Genomic DNA, 16,911 nt, shown 5'->3' with positions numbered 1-16,911 from the left:
TCCATTGGGGGTAGAGGATGGACTCAGGAAGCACCTTTGAGCTGCTGCTGTCTGCATTGCTGGATTCGACCACAGCATCCCTCTTAGACACTCACATCTTTTTCACCAGGATGCTAATACAACCGGAGTCTCTGGGTTTTGTTTGCGGGGTGATCTCACACAGCGAGACCTTCCCCCGTCAACCTCAAAACAGTCCTGGGAGGCACAAATTATTATTCTCATTTTACAAGTGAAGAAGCCAAAGCCGAGGGCAGTCAGAGATGTGCCCGAGGTTCCACAGTGCGTAAATGGAAGAGCCGGGACCCAAACAAGCCCATGTTTCCTGACTCAAAGCCCAGGGCTCACACCACTGCACCGTGGGAAAACACATTGCAAGGCCAGGGATGAGTCTGGCCAGAGTCCTGTGAGCCAGACAATGGAGCCAGGAATGGAATCCTGGGCACCAAGCTCCCCGCCATTCTTCACGGGAAAACAAAATGGAATGAGAAGGATGGAGTTAAGTCATCTGCTCCAAGTCTTTAGCCGTGTGGTCTCAGGCAAGTCCCCACCGCTTTCTGGCCTCAGTTGGAGTGGGACTAGATCCGAGATGACACACCAGTGGCTTATGGATGCATACGGCCCACAGAGTTGAATTGTTTATCCTGCAGCATCTACCTAGTTTGTATTAGTTGCCAGCATTAAATAATTAGGTAACTTCACATACAAATCTAGATTTCTGGCTTTTTAAAAAATGGGGTGATCCGACACCACTGAGTACAAGTTCCCAACTGGCTGAAGCTGAGTGTGGGCTGCCCACTGGAGACAGGGCATATTCTCTGCAGCTCTGTGCTGCTACCCTGTCTTGTCCCAGGCTGGTTTCTTTCATTTACTATAAAACCACTGGACTAGATGCACCCTAAGGACTATTGTAAATGGAAAACGCTATGATTCTATGATGCCAGAAATCCAGGAAGTCCATGGATAGGACTGAAAATCAGTACTAAGCTCAGGGTTCTATGAACAGGTAAGCGTTTAAGCTCAAGATCATATCAGTCATGGCGCAACCTACTGTCACTATCAAGGCATGTCATTTTTACACTGGGGTTCCCAGAAACACAAAAGGGAACTCCCTTTGCCAATACCGAGCTAAACTCAACCAGCCTTCTGAGCTTTCATTATCCAGGGGAAGCTAGAAGAAGCTGAGAAACTCCAAGTAGCAATAGCTGTTTCCACGGCTGCATCTGAGGCAGGTGGGAGGAGACAGTTCTGCACGCTCCTGTTGTATTTGCATAGCCCCCATCATGGGTGATTTTCCGCTCCTCTTCTGGATGCTTTTCCCTTCCTTCTTAGGGAGCCGGTGGGCCTGCGGTGCAGTTTTACTTTCCTCTTTGGAGGGTACACGGAGAGGACATAAATACTCATCCTCTGCCAAAAAGGGCAGCTGTTCTTGGGCACTGTGGCCTTTCAGCAGCATGACAGTGACCTCTCACGTGATCTATCTGAAACTGTTTTTCTTTCACAGTATTGGCTCAGACCACGGAACTGCCCTTTGATACTAATTGCAAGTTCTCTGACCCACTGTGGATCCATGCTTAGTCTACATACAACACTCAGGTATTACTGGAAAAATGAAAAATCTGGGGGACAAAACCCAGTAACTTAGGGAAGGGAACAGAAGAAGAATGAGGAGATCTTTTGAGCTTGGCTCATCCCGTCATTACATAAATCCTCTAACAGAAGGCAAAGGACTCCAGAGCAGCAGAATCCAAGTCCCCAGTTAATCATTCCTGTGTCCATCACGGCTTGACTGTGTTTCCTTCATCATCCTAAGAGCCAGAGGCAGACACAGGAAGACACAGAGAGGGTAGTATCCATATACAGAGTCCGGAAGCAGTAAAGGAAGCCGATCATGCCTATACTCCTACTGCAATAGAAATCACTAGTGTGGTCCACTCCTGGGGTCTTTTTTGACCCCCAAGTTTCTCTGAGCAAGTGTGCATGAATTCCACGTGCCCTGTCACTTATGACTATTTCAATCTGTCTCTCAACTGAAAAATCTATTACTGTTGCTTTCTGAATCTGAAAACCCATTAGATGCTCAATGTCAGAAATCTATACCTGATTATATCACAAGTGAAATTGAGGAAAATGACAGTACTATTTAAAGCTGCCATATTTGGTTATGGGTGATAAGGAATGATGCACAGCTGTGGGAAAAATTCCTAGAGACCAAAGTTAGAAAACAGAGAACATCACACAGACAAAAACCATGACATAAACAAAGCTCCCCCAGAAACATATCAGTCACGTTGGCAAGGCAACATCTGATTCTACTTGTGATTGACTGACGCCAACCAGAAGAGCAAGGAATGGGCAGTCATTTGAGATTTGGGTCTGGGCTTATACATCCTTGGCTTAAGCTAAATCCATGCTGTCTCTATGATGCCAAAGAGAAGTATGTGTCTTGCAAGATTCTGAATGCCTAACATTTTTTTCTATGTGGATGGTTTAGATCACTTTCTTCCCAAAAGACATGTGAGTCACTGGCGTTTGGGGCAAATCAGGTGTCATATGCCATAGGCATTTCTTCCAAATAATTGATTTTCCTTAGCCCAAAGGAGGTATGACGGTGATGCCTTTCTTTTGAAGAACTAAAAGTGCTTCACTATATTCTCTTGATTTCAATACCCAATTTTCCATACTGACAGATGGAAGAACTGGGACCCAGGGAGGTTAAGTGCCTCACTCAAATCATTGGCAATGGCTTCAATTTCTCTGGTGCTCATTCATCAAGCTGTGCCATAGGCATGCCACACTCTCCTTCATTCAAATGGCAGCTGTACTGCATCTTCCTCTCCTTTTCATCTTCGCATCTTTGTTTACTCCAATAAATTCCCTAATTAATCCCACGCCTTCTCCCCAATGCCAGCAAACTCTCAACCTACACACCCCCTTAGAGTACTCTTAAACATTATTTATTTATACCCATCACCATTTATTGTGACTCTGCTGTATTTATAGGCATTTGTATTGATTTATACACGTCTCTGTGGACTGTGAGTTGGGCCAGTTCCTTCTGGTGAATACAATCACTTTGGAAGTAGATAGGTGGTTATATATAGTCTATGCCCCAAATGTTGAAGACAGGTCAAGCTCTGCGGATGAAATTGCAAATTAGACAGCAGCAAAATTAGAATTAGCTCCCTTGACATTTGGACTGTGCATCAGACTGACCATCAATCAGCATCCCTGATGCTCTTAGACGGAGGGAGAGATGCAAAGGGCTGGTCATCAACTGACCACAATCCTGGTGTGTGTAGGTCCTTTGCATGATAGTAGTGGGGCTGTCCACGGAGCTATGAAGTGGCATTAAACCCCCCTTTCATGCCCAAAGTTCCTGTTATCCTTAAAAACAATCTGTTGACTCATTGATACTTCACTCTATATATACTGGAAGAAATGACATTCTCGGAAGAATGCAATTGCTTTCCCAGAGTCTGAAGCCAGATTCATGGGGACACCGGAGCCAGGCAGTCAGGACAGGTAGTGAATAAAACCCAGACTCTGCAGCCAGACTGCCCAAGATTGAATTCTGGCCCCACCATTTACAAGACACGCAATCCTGGGTAAGTTGGGTAACTTCTAGGTCTCTGTTTCCTCCTGTATAACATGGAGGGAATAATAAAACCTACCTCGTGGGGTTGTTTTGGGAACTCAGTGAGTTAACTCATAGAGCTGTATGTATGTTCGCTCTCCTTCTGTCTAATGGTAGCCGTGAGTGAAGGGGGAGTGGGGAGATGGTGTGTTACAAAGGCGGGAACTTCCTTTTATACTGATGCCTTCCTCAGTGGACAAGAAATACTATACTTTCTCTCTTACAGTGACACATGTTAAAGATGCTTTGGGGAAGAATGCTATCTGGCTACAGCCACTTTTCAGAACTCCTGGAGTTTCTATGGCTGTAATATATGCATCATGAGAGTTCCTCCAGGGCTCTCTGGAGAAGCACTTAGGGCAATACCAGGCTTTCTTCTGGAAGGAAGACTCTTAAAAGCCAGTGATTCCAACCTTTAGAACTCAATCCCACCTCAGCCTACCCAAAGACGTCATTGACAGAGTGGACCAGACACGTTGCAGGTTCTCTTGGATCTGTGTTAGGGCTCTGTAGCTTAGTCACCATTTCCCTACACAAATGCATGATACGAGCTCTCTGCTTTCCTCAAACTCCATCCCCTCCCAGCACAGCCAAGGACAAAGGGTCCTTCATGTGCATTTCTACAGTCTTTAGAACTAAATGGCAATTTATAGAAAGGTTGCTTATGATATAGTCAACTCCCAGCAGTGCCCAATGGTCAATCACACACTGTCCAGGGCTGAAGAGGTAAGAGAACGCAGTGTCTCCAAGACTCCTTCTGGGAGAGGCAGGAGGAGGTGATTTCTTCCTGTCCCTCAGCAGGATCCCATGGATGGCCTCCCTCAGTGTGTCTGCAATGGATTGTCTGCTGATATTTTGGTTTAGCATGCACTTTCCACCTCTGACTCCAAGAGGAAAAAAGGAAGCAAGTAATTAATTCCTATCCACGTAAAGCACCCAGATGGGTCTGTTGCCCATAGAACTCATATGCTAGTGTATCTATTTTCACTTACTGGCTGAAAATCTGGTGTGAGGAGACCTACATTCTAATCCTGGCATTGACCTGGACTTGCTGAGTGGTGGTGCTAGGCAAGCCACTCAACTTCTCTGGGTGCCATTGTCTTCTCCCATAGAAAGGAGCACCATGAATGGAGCACTTTAATCCACATGAAGAGGGGCCGTGAGAATTACTAAAATAATGTTAACACACCTTGAGCTTCTTCAGAGAGAGGCACTCAATAAATAACCAATATTAATATTATTATACATTCAGGGATCCATATTTCCATTATATGGGCTATCATGTTACTTAGCTTTAAGGAACAGAACTCTTATTCATTTTCCATTTTCTTAGAACAGAGTATTAAGCAGTATTAGAAATGACTCACTGGTTTACTTAGCATTGTTCTCCATTTTCCTAGACAGTCTTTCTGAAACGAAACAGACCTTCTTGAAAAGCGGGTAATATATCCAGCAATGTCATGCATTAATTTAATGTCAGCATTTATTTCTCCCTTACTTTTTTTTTTTTTTTTGAGACAGAGTCTCGCTCTGTTGCCCAGGCTAGAGTGCAATGTTGCAATCTCAGCTCACTACAACCTCCACCTCCCGGGTTCAAATGATTCTCCTGCCTCAGCCTCCTGAGTAGTTGGGATTACAGGCATGTGCCACCATGCCCAGCTAATTTTTGTATTTTTAGTAGAGATGGGGTTTCACCATGTTGGTCAGGCTGGTCTCGAACTCTTGACCTCATAATCCGCCTGCCTCGGCCTCCCAAAATGCTGGGATTACAGGCATGAGCCACCGCGCCCAGCCTATTTCTCCCTTACTTTTTAAACACTGTCTGATTTTTCTTTTTCTTGAGAAAGAAGACTCTAGCTAAGAGTTAAGAAGAGAAAACGAACAGAGTATAAAACTTTCCCGTTTGTTAACCAAAGGTGGAACAAGTTGGTATGGAGGGAAAATGGTAAGCTCACATTTTCCAGGGAGTCTCGGGTGTTCTAGCTGGCTTGGGACCCTCTCTGGGATCAGAGATAGTATCCTCAGATGGGAAAGGATCTTGAAAGATCATCTAAAGCACACCATTGACACTGAAAGAAATACACCTATGATACCGTAAAGACAGGTAGTTGGACGTGTATGGAGATTTGGAGACCAAAAACCTGGTTTCAATGCCCCCTGCAACATTGTGTTGCCTTTCCTCTTTCCTCTGCACTGACTGGGCTCACAGAGTTTCAGAATTTTGTCCTGTAAAATGAGAATCATACTACCTGCTTCAGGGCACTGTTCCATTCAACCAGAGACTGTACATGGAAGTACTTTATAAATTAGGAGACGTGAGTCAACAAACCACCATCTTACACATATACCCAATCTCCTTGAAGATGTCAATACTGAGTTTTTATTTTAAATTATTTAATTTTTTAAGAGATGGGGTGTTGCTCTGTTGCCTAAGCTGCAGTGCAGTCATAGCTCACTACAGCCTCGAACCCTGGTGATACTCCTGCCTCAGCCTCCAAAGTGGCTGGGATTACAGGCATGCGCCACTGCACCCAGCAACAATGAACTGTTTAGATGAAATTTATTCACATGGGGGTTCTACGGGCCAAACACTTAATCCCAGGTTGGCTTCTGGCGCAGTCTGATGATGCCTTGCTGTAATAGTCGGGGTGTGCTTGAGGAATACAAACTCACTTTAATATTAATCTGAGCAAAACATCATTAGGTAAATTGCTGCTGCAGAAAAAAAGAGACAGAAAACTACATGATATACTCTAACGTCAAATAGAAATGGTTTCGGTTTTTCATGTTCTTTTCCCCTCCATTCACACAGATATTTGAGAGCTCAAAGTATGCATCAATACCATAAAACTCTTGGCTGCAAAATGTCCTTGGAATTATACTGCTATACCAAATACTAAACTTATCATTACAAGAAGATGAGCTGATGTGCCAGGGAAACCAAGAGTCTTGAACTTCAGATGTTCTGCCACTTGGCTCCCATCCTTGAAGTATCAGGGGACAACAAAGGCTAAAGGCTGGACCATCTATGTATAGCCTAGAAGCCCATCTGGCCCTAGCCACGGATTCTGATACTTTCTCAGGTGGATGCTATGTTGTGTGTGGAATATGCAGGCATTGAGAGAGAGAGAGAGCAGTGAGTTCAGGAGGCAGCTACAGCCAGACCTGAGCCAGAGGCTGCATCTAGGCTGCCTGAAACATCTGCATCCCACTTCTTTTTGTTCTCAAGACCTACAGGGGTAAAGGCCAGACGGTAAAAAAAAATTTGGGTCACTTGTCCTGCTGCCTAGAATACTGGCCCTGTAGGGTTCCCTAATAGAATCTCAGGTTCCTGGGGCTCAGTACTGCCCAATCAGGAGCACAAAGGAAAGCATAGCATTCACTGCCCACAGGATCACTGGATTTATGGCCTGCCCTCCTTCCTTCCTGTCAAGTAAATACTGCATGTTTAGGATGACCACATTTTCCATACCAAAAATCATATCATAAAAATCTATGGTCTGACAAGAGGGTACCTTTCCCTTAATGTACCTCCCATTGGAGGATACAAAGGGAGAGACAGATAAACAAAGAATAATATAATGCAACCTAAAAGTGTTGTAATAGAAGTATAGGCAGAGGGCAAGCAGCTCCATCTAGGGGAGCTGCGTGGAAGAGCAAGTGCCATTTGAGCTGGGTATTGAAAGCCGGGAAAGAGTTCGTTAGCTGGCTGAGAGGCAGGTAGATGAGCGTGAACCTAGATGAGGAGGCAGGAAGGGGCTGACCTGACAAAAAAGCAGTGAGCAGCAAGGGGCAAAGGTGCCTGCAGGCAAAGACCTGGATGTAGGAAAGTTGAACTTTTTTTTGTGAGTGATGGGCAGCTGGTGAATGATTTCAAGAAGGAGGTTGATATGATTACATTTGTCTTTTTTTTTTTTAGACCAACACCCAGGCTGCAAATAGATTATGAAGGAACAATTAATATACATTTGTTGAGTATAATAGCTAACACTTTATTGTGTATATGTCAGTTACTGCTATGAGTGTATTACATATGTATTCTCATTTAATTTTTCATGACAACCCATTTTTACAAATGAAGAAGGTGAGATGTATGTGACATGCATCTAATAACTGTAAAAGCTGGGAATAAACCCAGACAGTCTGGGTCCAGAGTCCATGGTTCTCACTCTGCTGTTTCTTAGTGAATGCTTATAATGACTGTGGCCTTTTGATGGGGATCCAGTAATGGACAAGAAATGCCTTGCCCTAAAGGAGGATACAGGCTGCAGGAATGGCAGTAGAGATTAGGAAAGCCTGAACCAAGGCACAAGTGGGGATACACAGTATATTTGAGAACTCTTTGGGAGGTGAGATGACCAATAGAATTTGTAAGGTAAGAAAACTTAAGGATGGCTCAGGTTACTGGATGGAAATTCCATTACCTGATATGGGGCACAGGGAAGGAGGCATAAGTGTGACTCAGAAACACACAGAATTCAGCTTGTGACACAGTTTTTGGGGTGCCTGTGAGACGTCCAGATGGAGATGTGAAGAAATGTGTCAGAATTACACTACTGGAACTCAGGGGAGCAGCCAGGGTTAGATTCACAGATTTGGGAGGGAGTGAGATTATCCAGGGAGAGTTGGTAGAATAAGAATAGAAAAGGACCATGGACATTTAAGTTGGGTGAGAAAGAAAGAAAGAGAAAGACAAAAAGAGGGAGAGAGAGAGAGAGACAGAGAGAGAAAGAAGGGAGGGAAGGAGGGTGGGACGGGGGGGAGGAGAGAGAGAGAGAGACAGAGAGAGAGTGACTTTTAAAAAGCAGGATGGAAAAACAGTAACGAATGCCAAAGCCAGACTCCTCAGCCAGCCTGTGAGTAACAGGGAGTAGGTGGTAAAAAGAGCAAAACATTCTTATTTTGGTCCTAAGGATGCCTGAACAGAAACAGAGATTATACCCGGTGTTAGGAAGAAGGTAAATATCCCACAATCAACTGTTGATGATCTGTGTTCATGAAAATGCCTAGATAATCTTGGATCGCTGGAAAGTCACAAATTATTTCTTTAGACTTCAGAGGCATACTTGCCACTACTTATTATTTTGGAGGCTTTAGCAATAATTCTTAACTAGGCACTCTAAGTTAATTATTTTTACATTTGCACACAGGTTGGATTGCCACCAGATGCTCACTTTTTGGTAACAATAACTCATCAGTCAGGTGACCTCATAAACATAGAACTAACATAGACATTCTCGATCCTTATAGATCATAAATGTGATTAAATTACCCATATTTTTGCTCACAGATAACAATTAGAGAAAAATTGCAAAACAACGAACACCCAGTATTTAATTTCATTACCTTAACACTATGATATTAGAGATAGAGTCTCTATGTAAGTTTAGAATTAGGCTCTTGGGGTGGACTCTACCAGTTCATCCTTTAGCCACAGCAGATCTTCCTAAGGCCCTCCTCTGTTTCAGACATAACAATGTTCATCTCAGACTTATTCTAACCACATCTCCCCTGGGTTAGTCAATTTGGGATTGTTCTCCCCTCAGCTGACTTTTTGGTACTTCCTAAGCATGGTGTCTCACACACAGAATGCACTCAATAAATATTTGTTGAATAAATGTAGAAACTGTCAGTTCTGCTTAGTGTAAGCTGTTAATCCCAGCACTCATTTCTTGCTTGGCCCCCTGTTATCAATCAGGTCTAGGCAGCCACGTGGCATCCTGGCGCTTCAGTGTGGAGGCCAGAAGAGAGGAATCCTCACCCAACAGTCAGGGGTGTGTGTGTGTGTGTGTGTGTGTGTGTGTGTGTGTGTGTGTGTGTGTATGGAGAGAGGGACAGAGATAGCGATATTGGGAGAGACAGGGAAAGTTATTGTAAGAAATTGGCTCACAGGATTGTGGGGGCTAATAAGTCCAAAAGGCAGGCAGGCTAGAAACTCAGGCAGGATTTCTATGTGATAGACTTAAGGCAGAATTCCTTCTTCACGAAACCTCAGGTTTTGCTCTTATGTCCTTCAACTGATTGGATGAGGCCCACCCACGTTATCAAGAGTACTCTCCTTTAGGAAATCAATTCACTGTAGTTGCTAATCCTGTCTACAAATACCTTCACAGCAACACCTGACTAGTATCTGACCAAGCATCTAAGCAACATAACCTAGCCAAGTTGACACAGAAAAGTTGTCATCCCAGAAATGAATGCAGGGAAACTCATACAGGTCTTCAGGTGGTAGGAAACATTTAGTCAACAATCCAATTTGGGATGTCCAGAGGATTGGAGAATTGTGGTTTCTTTCTGGCCAGAGTTGGTATTCAGGACAGTGGTGCCCTAGGTGGGGAGGGCAGCCTAGCAGTAGGTGTTTCCTGGTGGCAAAAACACTTGGGGTCAGGTACCTTCTGCCATCTGGTTCCTGATGGGCCACTGAGTCACCAGGAAGGCTTTAGTTCCCTCCAGGAATCTAGACACCAAGGCCAGAGCCTAGTTGAGTGGCTACCGCAAGCCACAGCAGGGTAGTTTGGACAAAGGCTGTGTGCCTCCATTTCTTTTGGATGTCCCCCGATTCCAGGGGTCAATGTGGGGGAGGGGAGCTCCAGAAATGGTGCTGGCTGGAAGACTGCCTAGTGAGTACCGACAGATGTAACGATGGCAAGACACCCTCCTGGAGTTAAGGGGCCTGGGTTCCAGGCTCAGCCCTCAACTAGCTCCAAGCATGACTTCAGTTTCCATGTCTATAAATTGGGAATTATCATACCTGCCCCCTTTCCCCCAAAGAACCATCTTGAGGACCAAATGAGAAAAAGGGTGCACAAAAGTGCCCTATGCAAGTGATTCAAAGACCACACACAGGAGGGTGGCAGGCTGCTGTCCTGGAGAAAGCACAGGCTTCAAACACATCATTCCTGGGTTTGAACCCTGTTCTTTCACTTACGAGCATGTGGCCTTGCCCATGTTTTTAAACTGATTACAACTTAGTTTCCTCATTTCTAAAATAAGAATGACACAGCTCTATTCATCTCCCAGGACTGCCATAAAAAAGTACCACAACTGGTGGCTTAAAACAACAGAAATTTATCATGTCATAGTTCTGGAGGCTGGAAGGCCACATCGAGGTATTGGTGGGGCCAGGCTCTCTCTGCAGACTCTAGGAGGATCCTTCCTTGTCTCCTCTAGCTTTTGGTGGTTGCTAGCAATACTTGGTGTCCCTTGGCTTGTAAGTGCATGACTCCAATCTCTGCCTTCGAATTCCCATGGCATTCTCCTCTATGTGTCTGTGTTCAAATTCCCTTCTTTTTATAAGGACGTCAGACATTGGATTAGGGTCCAGCCTAATCTAGCATGGCCGCACCTTCGCTTAAGTACATCTGCAAAGACCCTACTTCCAAATGAGGTCACATTCACTGGTCCTAGAGGTTAGAAATTCAACATATATTTTGGTGGCAGGGGACACAATTCAACCCTTAACAACAACCCCCATCACAGGGTTGGGAGCATAGGCTGGAGCTGCAAAGGTGGACGATCTCCTTTTCTCTAGAGCTGGGATGTGGGGCCTGGCAAGGGGTTACTTCTTCAGCAGGCATGTTGGGTGATCTCTTGGTCTCTACCCTGTTGGGCAGCCTCGAGGTACAGGCTCTGTTCTGGAGCGTACCATGGCAGCTGAATCATGGGCACTGAAAATGACTAGTGTATTGGGCAAATCTGTATGACGCTCTGCACTTAGAGCCAGTTCAGCTGACAAGAGGAAAGGAAGGCTCTTCTGGTCCAGCAAGATAAACTAGCAAAGTCAGCTATTTGCTGGCACTGTCATGATTATTCATTGATGGATGAGACCCAGCCAGGGTGACTCTTCCTCTGCTCTTCCCACCAGCCAGTATACTTGAAGGTCGTGTCTGTACTCTGCTGCCTATTGGTGTGTTCTCACAAACTCACTGTGACACTCACCCTGGCCTACCTAGCCAGAGGAGTCTTTCTGATGGGGGCATGGAATGCAGAAAAGGGCAGGCCAGGTATAAATGACATTAAATTATCTACCATTTATTCTCCAGGACAGATCATCGAGAGAGAAGGAATCTACATTCCCTCGCCAGATGCAACACTAGAAGTGAACACAGAATTGGAAGTTGGCAACGTGCTTGAGAAATGCTAGGGTGACTTATCTGGGCTGCAGGCAAGGGAGCAAAGTGACCCACAGGGCCAATCACCAACACAGGATCCACCAAGTATTGAATGACCATTCTTGGTCATCGCTATTCAGAGAGGCAGAAGTAATTTTTACTGGAAAGCCCACAAGCATGACTTTTCCATCTCTTCAGTTTGCAAGTTCGTGCAGATGATAGGAGAAAAAATAGCCCAGCACATTTGCATTTAAGTCTTGAAATCTAAATATTTCCATGAGTCATTCATTATTCCCGTATAACTCAGTGTTTGCATGCAAATAACTTTAATGACATAAATGCTTATAAAATAAGTCTCTTACCATATGAACGCGGTAAAGAATGCTAATTCCCAGAGTCATGAATGGCTTAGAGAAATCAATCACCTTCTCCCGTTCAGCTGTAATGGTGAGGCCTGCCACAGCCAGATCTGCTTTCTGAAAGGAACAGAGACAGCCCGTCAGTGGGGTGGCCATAGGAGAAGAGGCACAGAGACTTGCGACCAGCAACCGTCACTGCTATTGGAGATGTGATGCTGGTCTGGCTTCTTGCTTGAGGAGTGGCTCTAAGTCAACACAGCATACAGATCTGAATGATCACTCATAAAAGTACATGGATATTGAAGCTATAACTCATGTTCACTTGTCGTTAGATCCCTTTAAATACATAAATAATTTTAAAAACAGGGGGTATCACTACCAGACTGTTCAGAGACAGTCTCAAAGTGTCCTAGGGTAGGGGCTTGGGAGGAGGAAATTGGCAGATTGGGCTCCTGCGTTCTCAATACTTTTTTTTTTTTTCTGGATACAGGGTCTCGCTCTGTCGCCCAGGCTGGAGTGCAGTGGCGCCATCTCGGCTCGCCGCAACCTCTGCCTCCTGAGTTCAAGCGATTCTCCTGCCTCAGCTTCCCGAGTAGCTGGGACTACAGGCGTGGGCCACCATGCCTGGCTTATTTTTGTAATTTTAGTAGACACAGGGCTTCACCATGCTGGCCAGGCTGGTCTCAAACTCCTGACCCCGTGATCTGCCCGCCCTCGCCTCCCAAAGTGATGGGATTATAGGCATGAGCCACCGCGCCTGGCCCATTCTCAATATTGAGTAGTGTTTGTTTTGTTCAGTTGACAAAACTCCACTGACTGCTTATGGTGTGTAAGAAACTTTGCTGAAGGGGCTACAATGAAAAGTAAAAATGCTGGAACCACAGAAATCAGAAAAACCTTAATGCAACCCCATTTGTCCCACAGTGAGAAAGCAGAGACCAGAAAACTGAGCAAGTGGCCCAACATCACAAAGCTCATCCCAGCTGGCTAGGATTCAGGCCTCCTGGATCACTGGCCACGTATGTCGCTGTCTAGCTGAAACTTCAGATGTCATTAGCAGACCCAAAGAAGAGTTTCTGGTCCCCTTAATGCACAACAACCAGCATTTGTTCAATGAAGGCTTCCTTCCTTTCCCCTTGCCTCCAAATTGTACCTCAAGTGCCCACATCTGATGAGAGTTAGCCCTGAATTAAACCCTTCTGGGAAAGATGTAGACTTCCTCATACTCTTCTATGTCAGGAAGTTTTTCCTTGTATCTAATTTAAATCAATCCTGTGGAAAGCAAGTCTGTTTCCTATTAGTCTGCTCTCCTACACATGGGGCAGTGGGAAAAGCCCAGAACTGGTGCTCAGTTCTAATGCATCCTCTACTCTAACTAACAACCAACTAACCAACCTGGACTAGTCACTTCACTTCTCTAGGCTCCCTTAACCTCATCCATAAATCAAGGAGAGTGCCTGGGTCCTTCCCAGCAATCCTCTATGGTGGTTCTCAAAATGCTGTCTATGGGGCCACCTACCTCAGAATCACCTGCTGGGTCAATTAAAATGTGAATTCCTGAGTCTCATCCCAGACTTCCTGGATGAGATTTTCTGGTGGTAGGACCCAGGAATCTATATTTGTAAAAAGCTGCCCTGATGATTCTAACTTATACTGTACTAATTGTTAAGAGCCATGTTTTTATGACCTGGGCGCTGGATCTCAAGACGAGCCTACAATGATTGACATTTTCTAATGCTGGTCGATCAGTTGATGCAAAAGATGAAATAAGAAAAGTGAAGTGTGGTCCAACAATCTACAAACAGGCTAATCAGTTCTGAATGACTACGTACAAACATTGCAAAGAAAGTGGGGAGACAGATGTGCTGGCCCTCATTTTACACACAAGGGAATTATGATTTGTGTACAGGAAGGATAAATCCATTGGCAAAGATCAGTTTCTTCTCCACCTCCACCCCAATCCTCCATCACCAATTCAGGTTCCACCCCATAAAGCAGTCACACGATCCAGCACAGCTTAACAAACTCGGAGCCTTATACGGTGAGGTCATCCTTAAAAAGCAACTAGGGTGCAGATGAAGGGGATTTTCACTACAAAATAGAAAATGTGAATGATCCATTCTGTATTTCTCCAAGACAGTGCTGATGACTGCTAGCAAGTGAATCGACACTTGCGTTCAAAGTTAGGTTTGATTAGAGGATTGTTAGCGCCTTCATTTGGGGGACTCTTTAGACAGTTGCTTGGGCCATTCAGAGCCTCAGCCCCTCCACAACAGAGGCACTGATTTGAATTCAGCTTTTGAGCACAGGTGTCAGGTAACAGAAATGAACCAAATTGGTAGCCAACCCCTACCTGAAACTTGAGGGGAGGAAACAAGAGTTAAATGGGCTGGAATGAAGAAACTGGAGGAAAGATGGCAAGATTAGAAAAATTAAAAGTGATAAAATGGGCATGAGGTTAAACGTGGCATCCATTCCTTTCTCTGGTTCTTAAAAAAAAAAAAAATCCAAATCAATTAACCAAAGTCAACAACTCTATCCTCAAGTTTATTTTCCTCACACGCTGCTTTCCTCCCAAAGGGCAAACTTTGGATTAAAATTTGGAAATCATTTCACAAGTCGATAAAAGTTGGCCAACTGTGACATTATGCCAAAACAATTCCATATGTCCCTGTGGAGACACATCTGCAGATGGGCAGCAGCTCACTACCAGGGTTCTTCCCTGGGCACAGGGAGAATGACCACATGCCAAGGGAGAGCTTGTGCCTCACGTCTGGACAGAGCATTTCTGTCTACTCGCTCACTGACACTTCCCTACAAACAGGGAACCGGCTTCATGCACACATTGCTGGCACATTCCCACCAGTCCCAGTCTTTCTTTCCTTTGTCCCCAGTCAAGAGGACACTGGGGGTAAGGGAGGCAGGGAAGGAGACAGGAAAGGGCAGTGACAAGCTGAAAGAAGCCATGAAAGGTTTGTGGCGGTCGTTTCTTGCATTTAATATTATATTCTCAATATAGAGGAGTAATTACCTACTTTAGCTCGAAGGCACTGGGGTATCAGCAACAATCACATGGGATCAGATTATTCCAATCACATGTGCATTCGTTATTTTACCTAGTCAAAGACATTATGGCTGGGCGCAGTGGCTCATGCCTGTAATCCCAACACTTTGGGAGGCTGAGCTGGGTGGATCACCTGAGGTCAGGAGTTCGAGACCAGCCTGGCCAACACGGTGAAACTCTGTCTCTATTAAAAATACAAAAATTAGCTGGGCATGGTGGTGCACGTCTGTAGTCCCAGCTACTCGGGAGGCTGAGACAGGGAGAATCACTTGAACCCGGGAGATGGAGGTTGCAGTGAGCTGAGATCGTGCCACCGCACTCCAGCCTGGGCAACAGAGAGAGACTCCATCTTAAAAACAAAACAAAACAAAAAGACATTATGCTATAAAGCAGCCTTCAGATGAAGAGATAATGTGCCATGAAACCAAACTAGTAAGATAGGGGGCTGGGACTGTGATTCCACCCAGGAATCACTGGTGTGGGAGGCTGAGGGGCATGTACAATGACAACTCATCCAAGCCCTTCTGCTCCTCTGCCTCCTGGGGGGCAGTGGGGGCCAGGCCAGGGAGGGGTGGGCATGCTCCTAAGCGGAAAGAGCAGGGAACAGGACATCAGAAGACCTGGATTTTGGTGACTGCTCCTGCTTTCACAGCCACTGAAGTACACTGAGCTCCATCGAGACAGCACCAGGGCAAGTGAGAACCAGATGGGAAATGGGCAGCTCTGTGCCTTGCTGAAAACAAATAGCTAAACACAGGCAAAGAAGACCCTAAGAAGCTGACAGGCAAAATCTCATCAGGTGCACAGTCTGTGCAAACTTGCTGGGAGGAGCAGGAGAAGCAGCACTCAGCTGTCTCAGTCAGCTTTGCCAAGTTTTCTCAGAAGTACTCAGTGCTGGAAGGCCATGTCTGCTAAAGAGAAGGGAAAATCTGCAGACAGGGCAAAGGTGGAAAAGACCTGTTACGAAAGAGAAATGAAACCTGTATCTCTCCTAAACGGGAGACAGAAAAAAAGTTAAAAGATCCTAATGCACCCAAGAGGCCTCCTTTGACCTTTATCTTGTTCTTTCCTGAATATTGCCCTCAAATCAAAGGAGAACATCCTGGCCTGTCCATTGGTGATGTTGCAGAGGAGCTGGAAGACGTGGACTAACACGGCTGCAGATGACTAGCGGCCATATGAAAAGAGGGCTGTGAAGCTGGAGGAAAAATGCCAAAGGATATTGCTGCAAATTGAGCTAAAAGAAAGTCCGATGCAGCAGAAAAGCAAGTTATCGGGGCTGAAAAAAGCAAGGAAAAAAAGGAAGAGGCGGAAAACAAGGAAGATGAAGAGGAGGAGGAGGAGGAGGAACATGAAGAAGATGAAGACCAGGATGATGATGACGAAGTTGGTTCTAGAGCATTTTTTCTTGTCTATCAAGCATTTAACACCCACCCCCCCATACACAACCCATTCCTTTTTGAAGAAAATAAGTAAAATGTAAGGCTATGTAGGATTTGTTTTTTAACTGTACAGTGTCTTTTTTTGGTATAGTTAACACACTACTGAATGTGTCTTTAGATAACCCTGTCCTGCTGGTATTTTTAATGGCCACTAACCTTGCCTGGCACAGTATGGGGTTGTAAGTTGGCACAAACATTTAAAGCAGGTTCTTGGTGCACAGAACAAATTAGTTATGTATGGGGGTGGTGGCTTATTCATCTTTAGTTGACTCCGATGAAGCTTACACACGATAACTGTCGT

General features: G+C 45.1%; 1 protein-coding gene across 6 annotated transcripts in view; it reads right to left on the bottom strand.

Annotated features, from left to right (window-relative positions):
• The window catches only part of GRIK4 (glutamate ionotropic receptor kainate type subunit 4), a 476,087-nt gene that overhangs the window by 34,343 nt on the left and 424,833 nt on the right, over positions 1 to 16,911 (bottom strand). For all 6 annotated transcript variants that reach the window (XM_016919844.4, XM_016919847.4, XM_016919845.4 and 3 more), the window contains one exon: positions 12,108 to 12,221. In XM_016919844.4, the coding sequence (XP_016775333.1) occupies positions 12,108 to 12,221 (114 nt within the window). The remainder of the gene's footprint in view (positions 1 to 12,107; positions 12,222 to 16,911) is intronic.

Source organism: Pan troglodytes, chromosome 9 (assembly GCF_028858775.2).
Source record: "Pan troglodytes isolate AG18354 chromosome 9, NHGRI_mPanTro3-v2.0_pri, whole genome shotgun sequence".
NCBI lineage: Eukaryota > Metazoa > Chordata > Mammalia > Primates > Hominidae > Pan > Pan troglodytes.
Note: the sequence above shows the minus strand (reverse complement) of the source record. Positions and strands in the feature narration are given on the sequence as shown.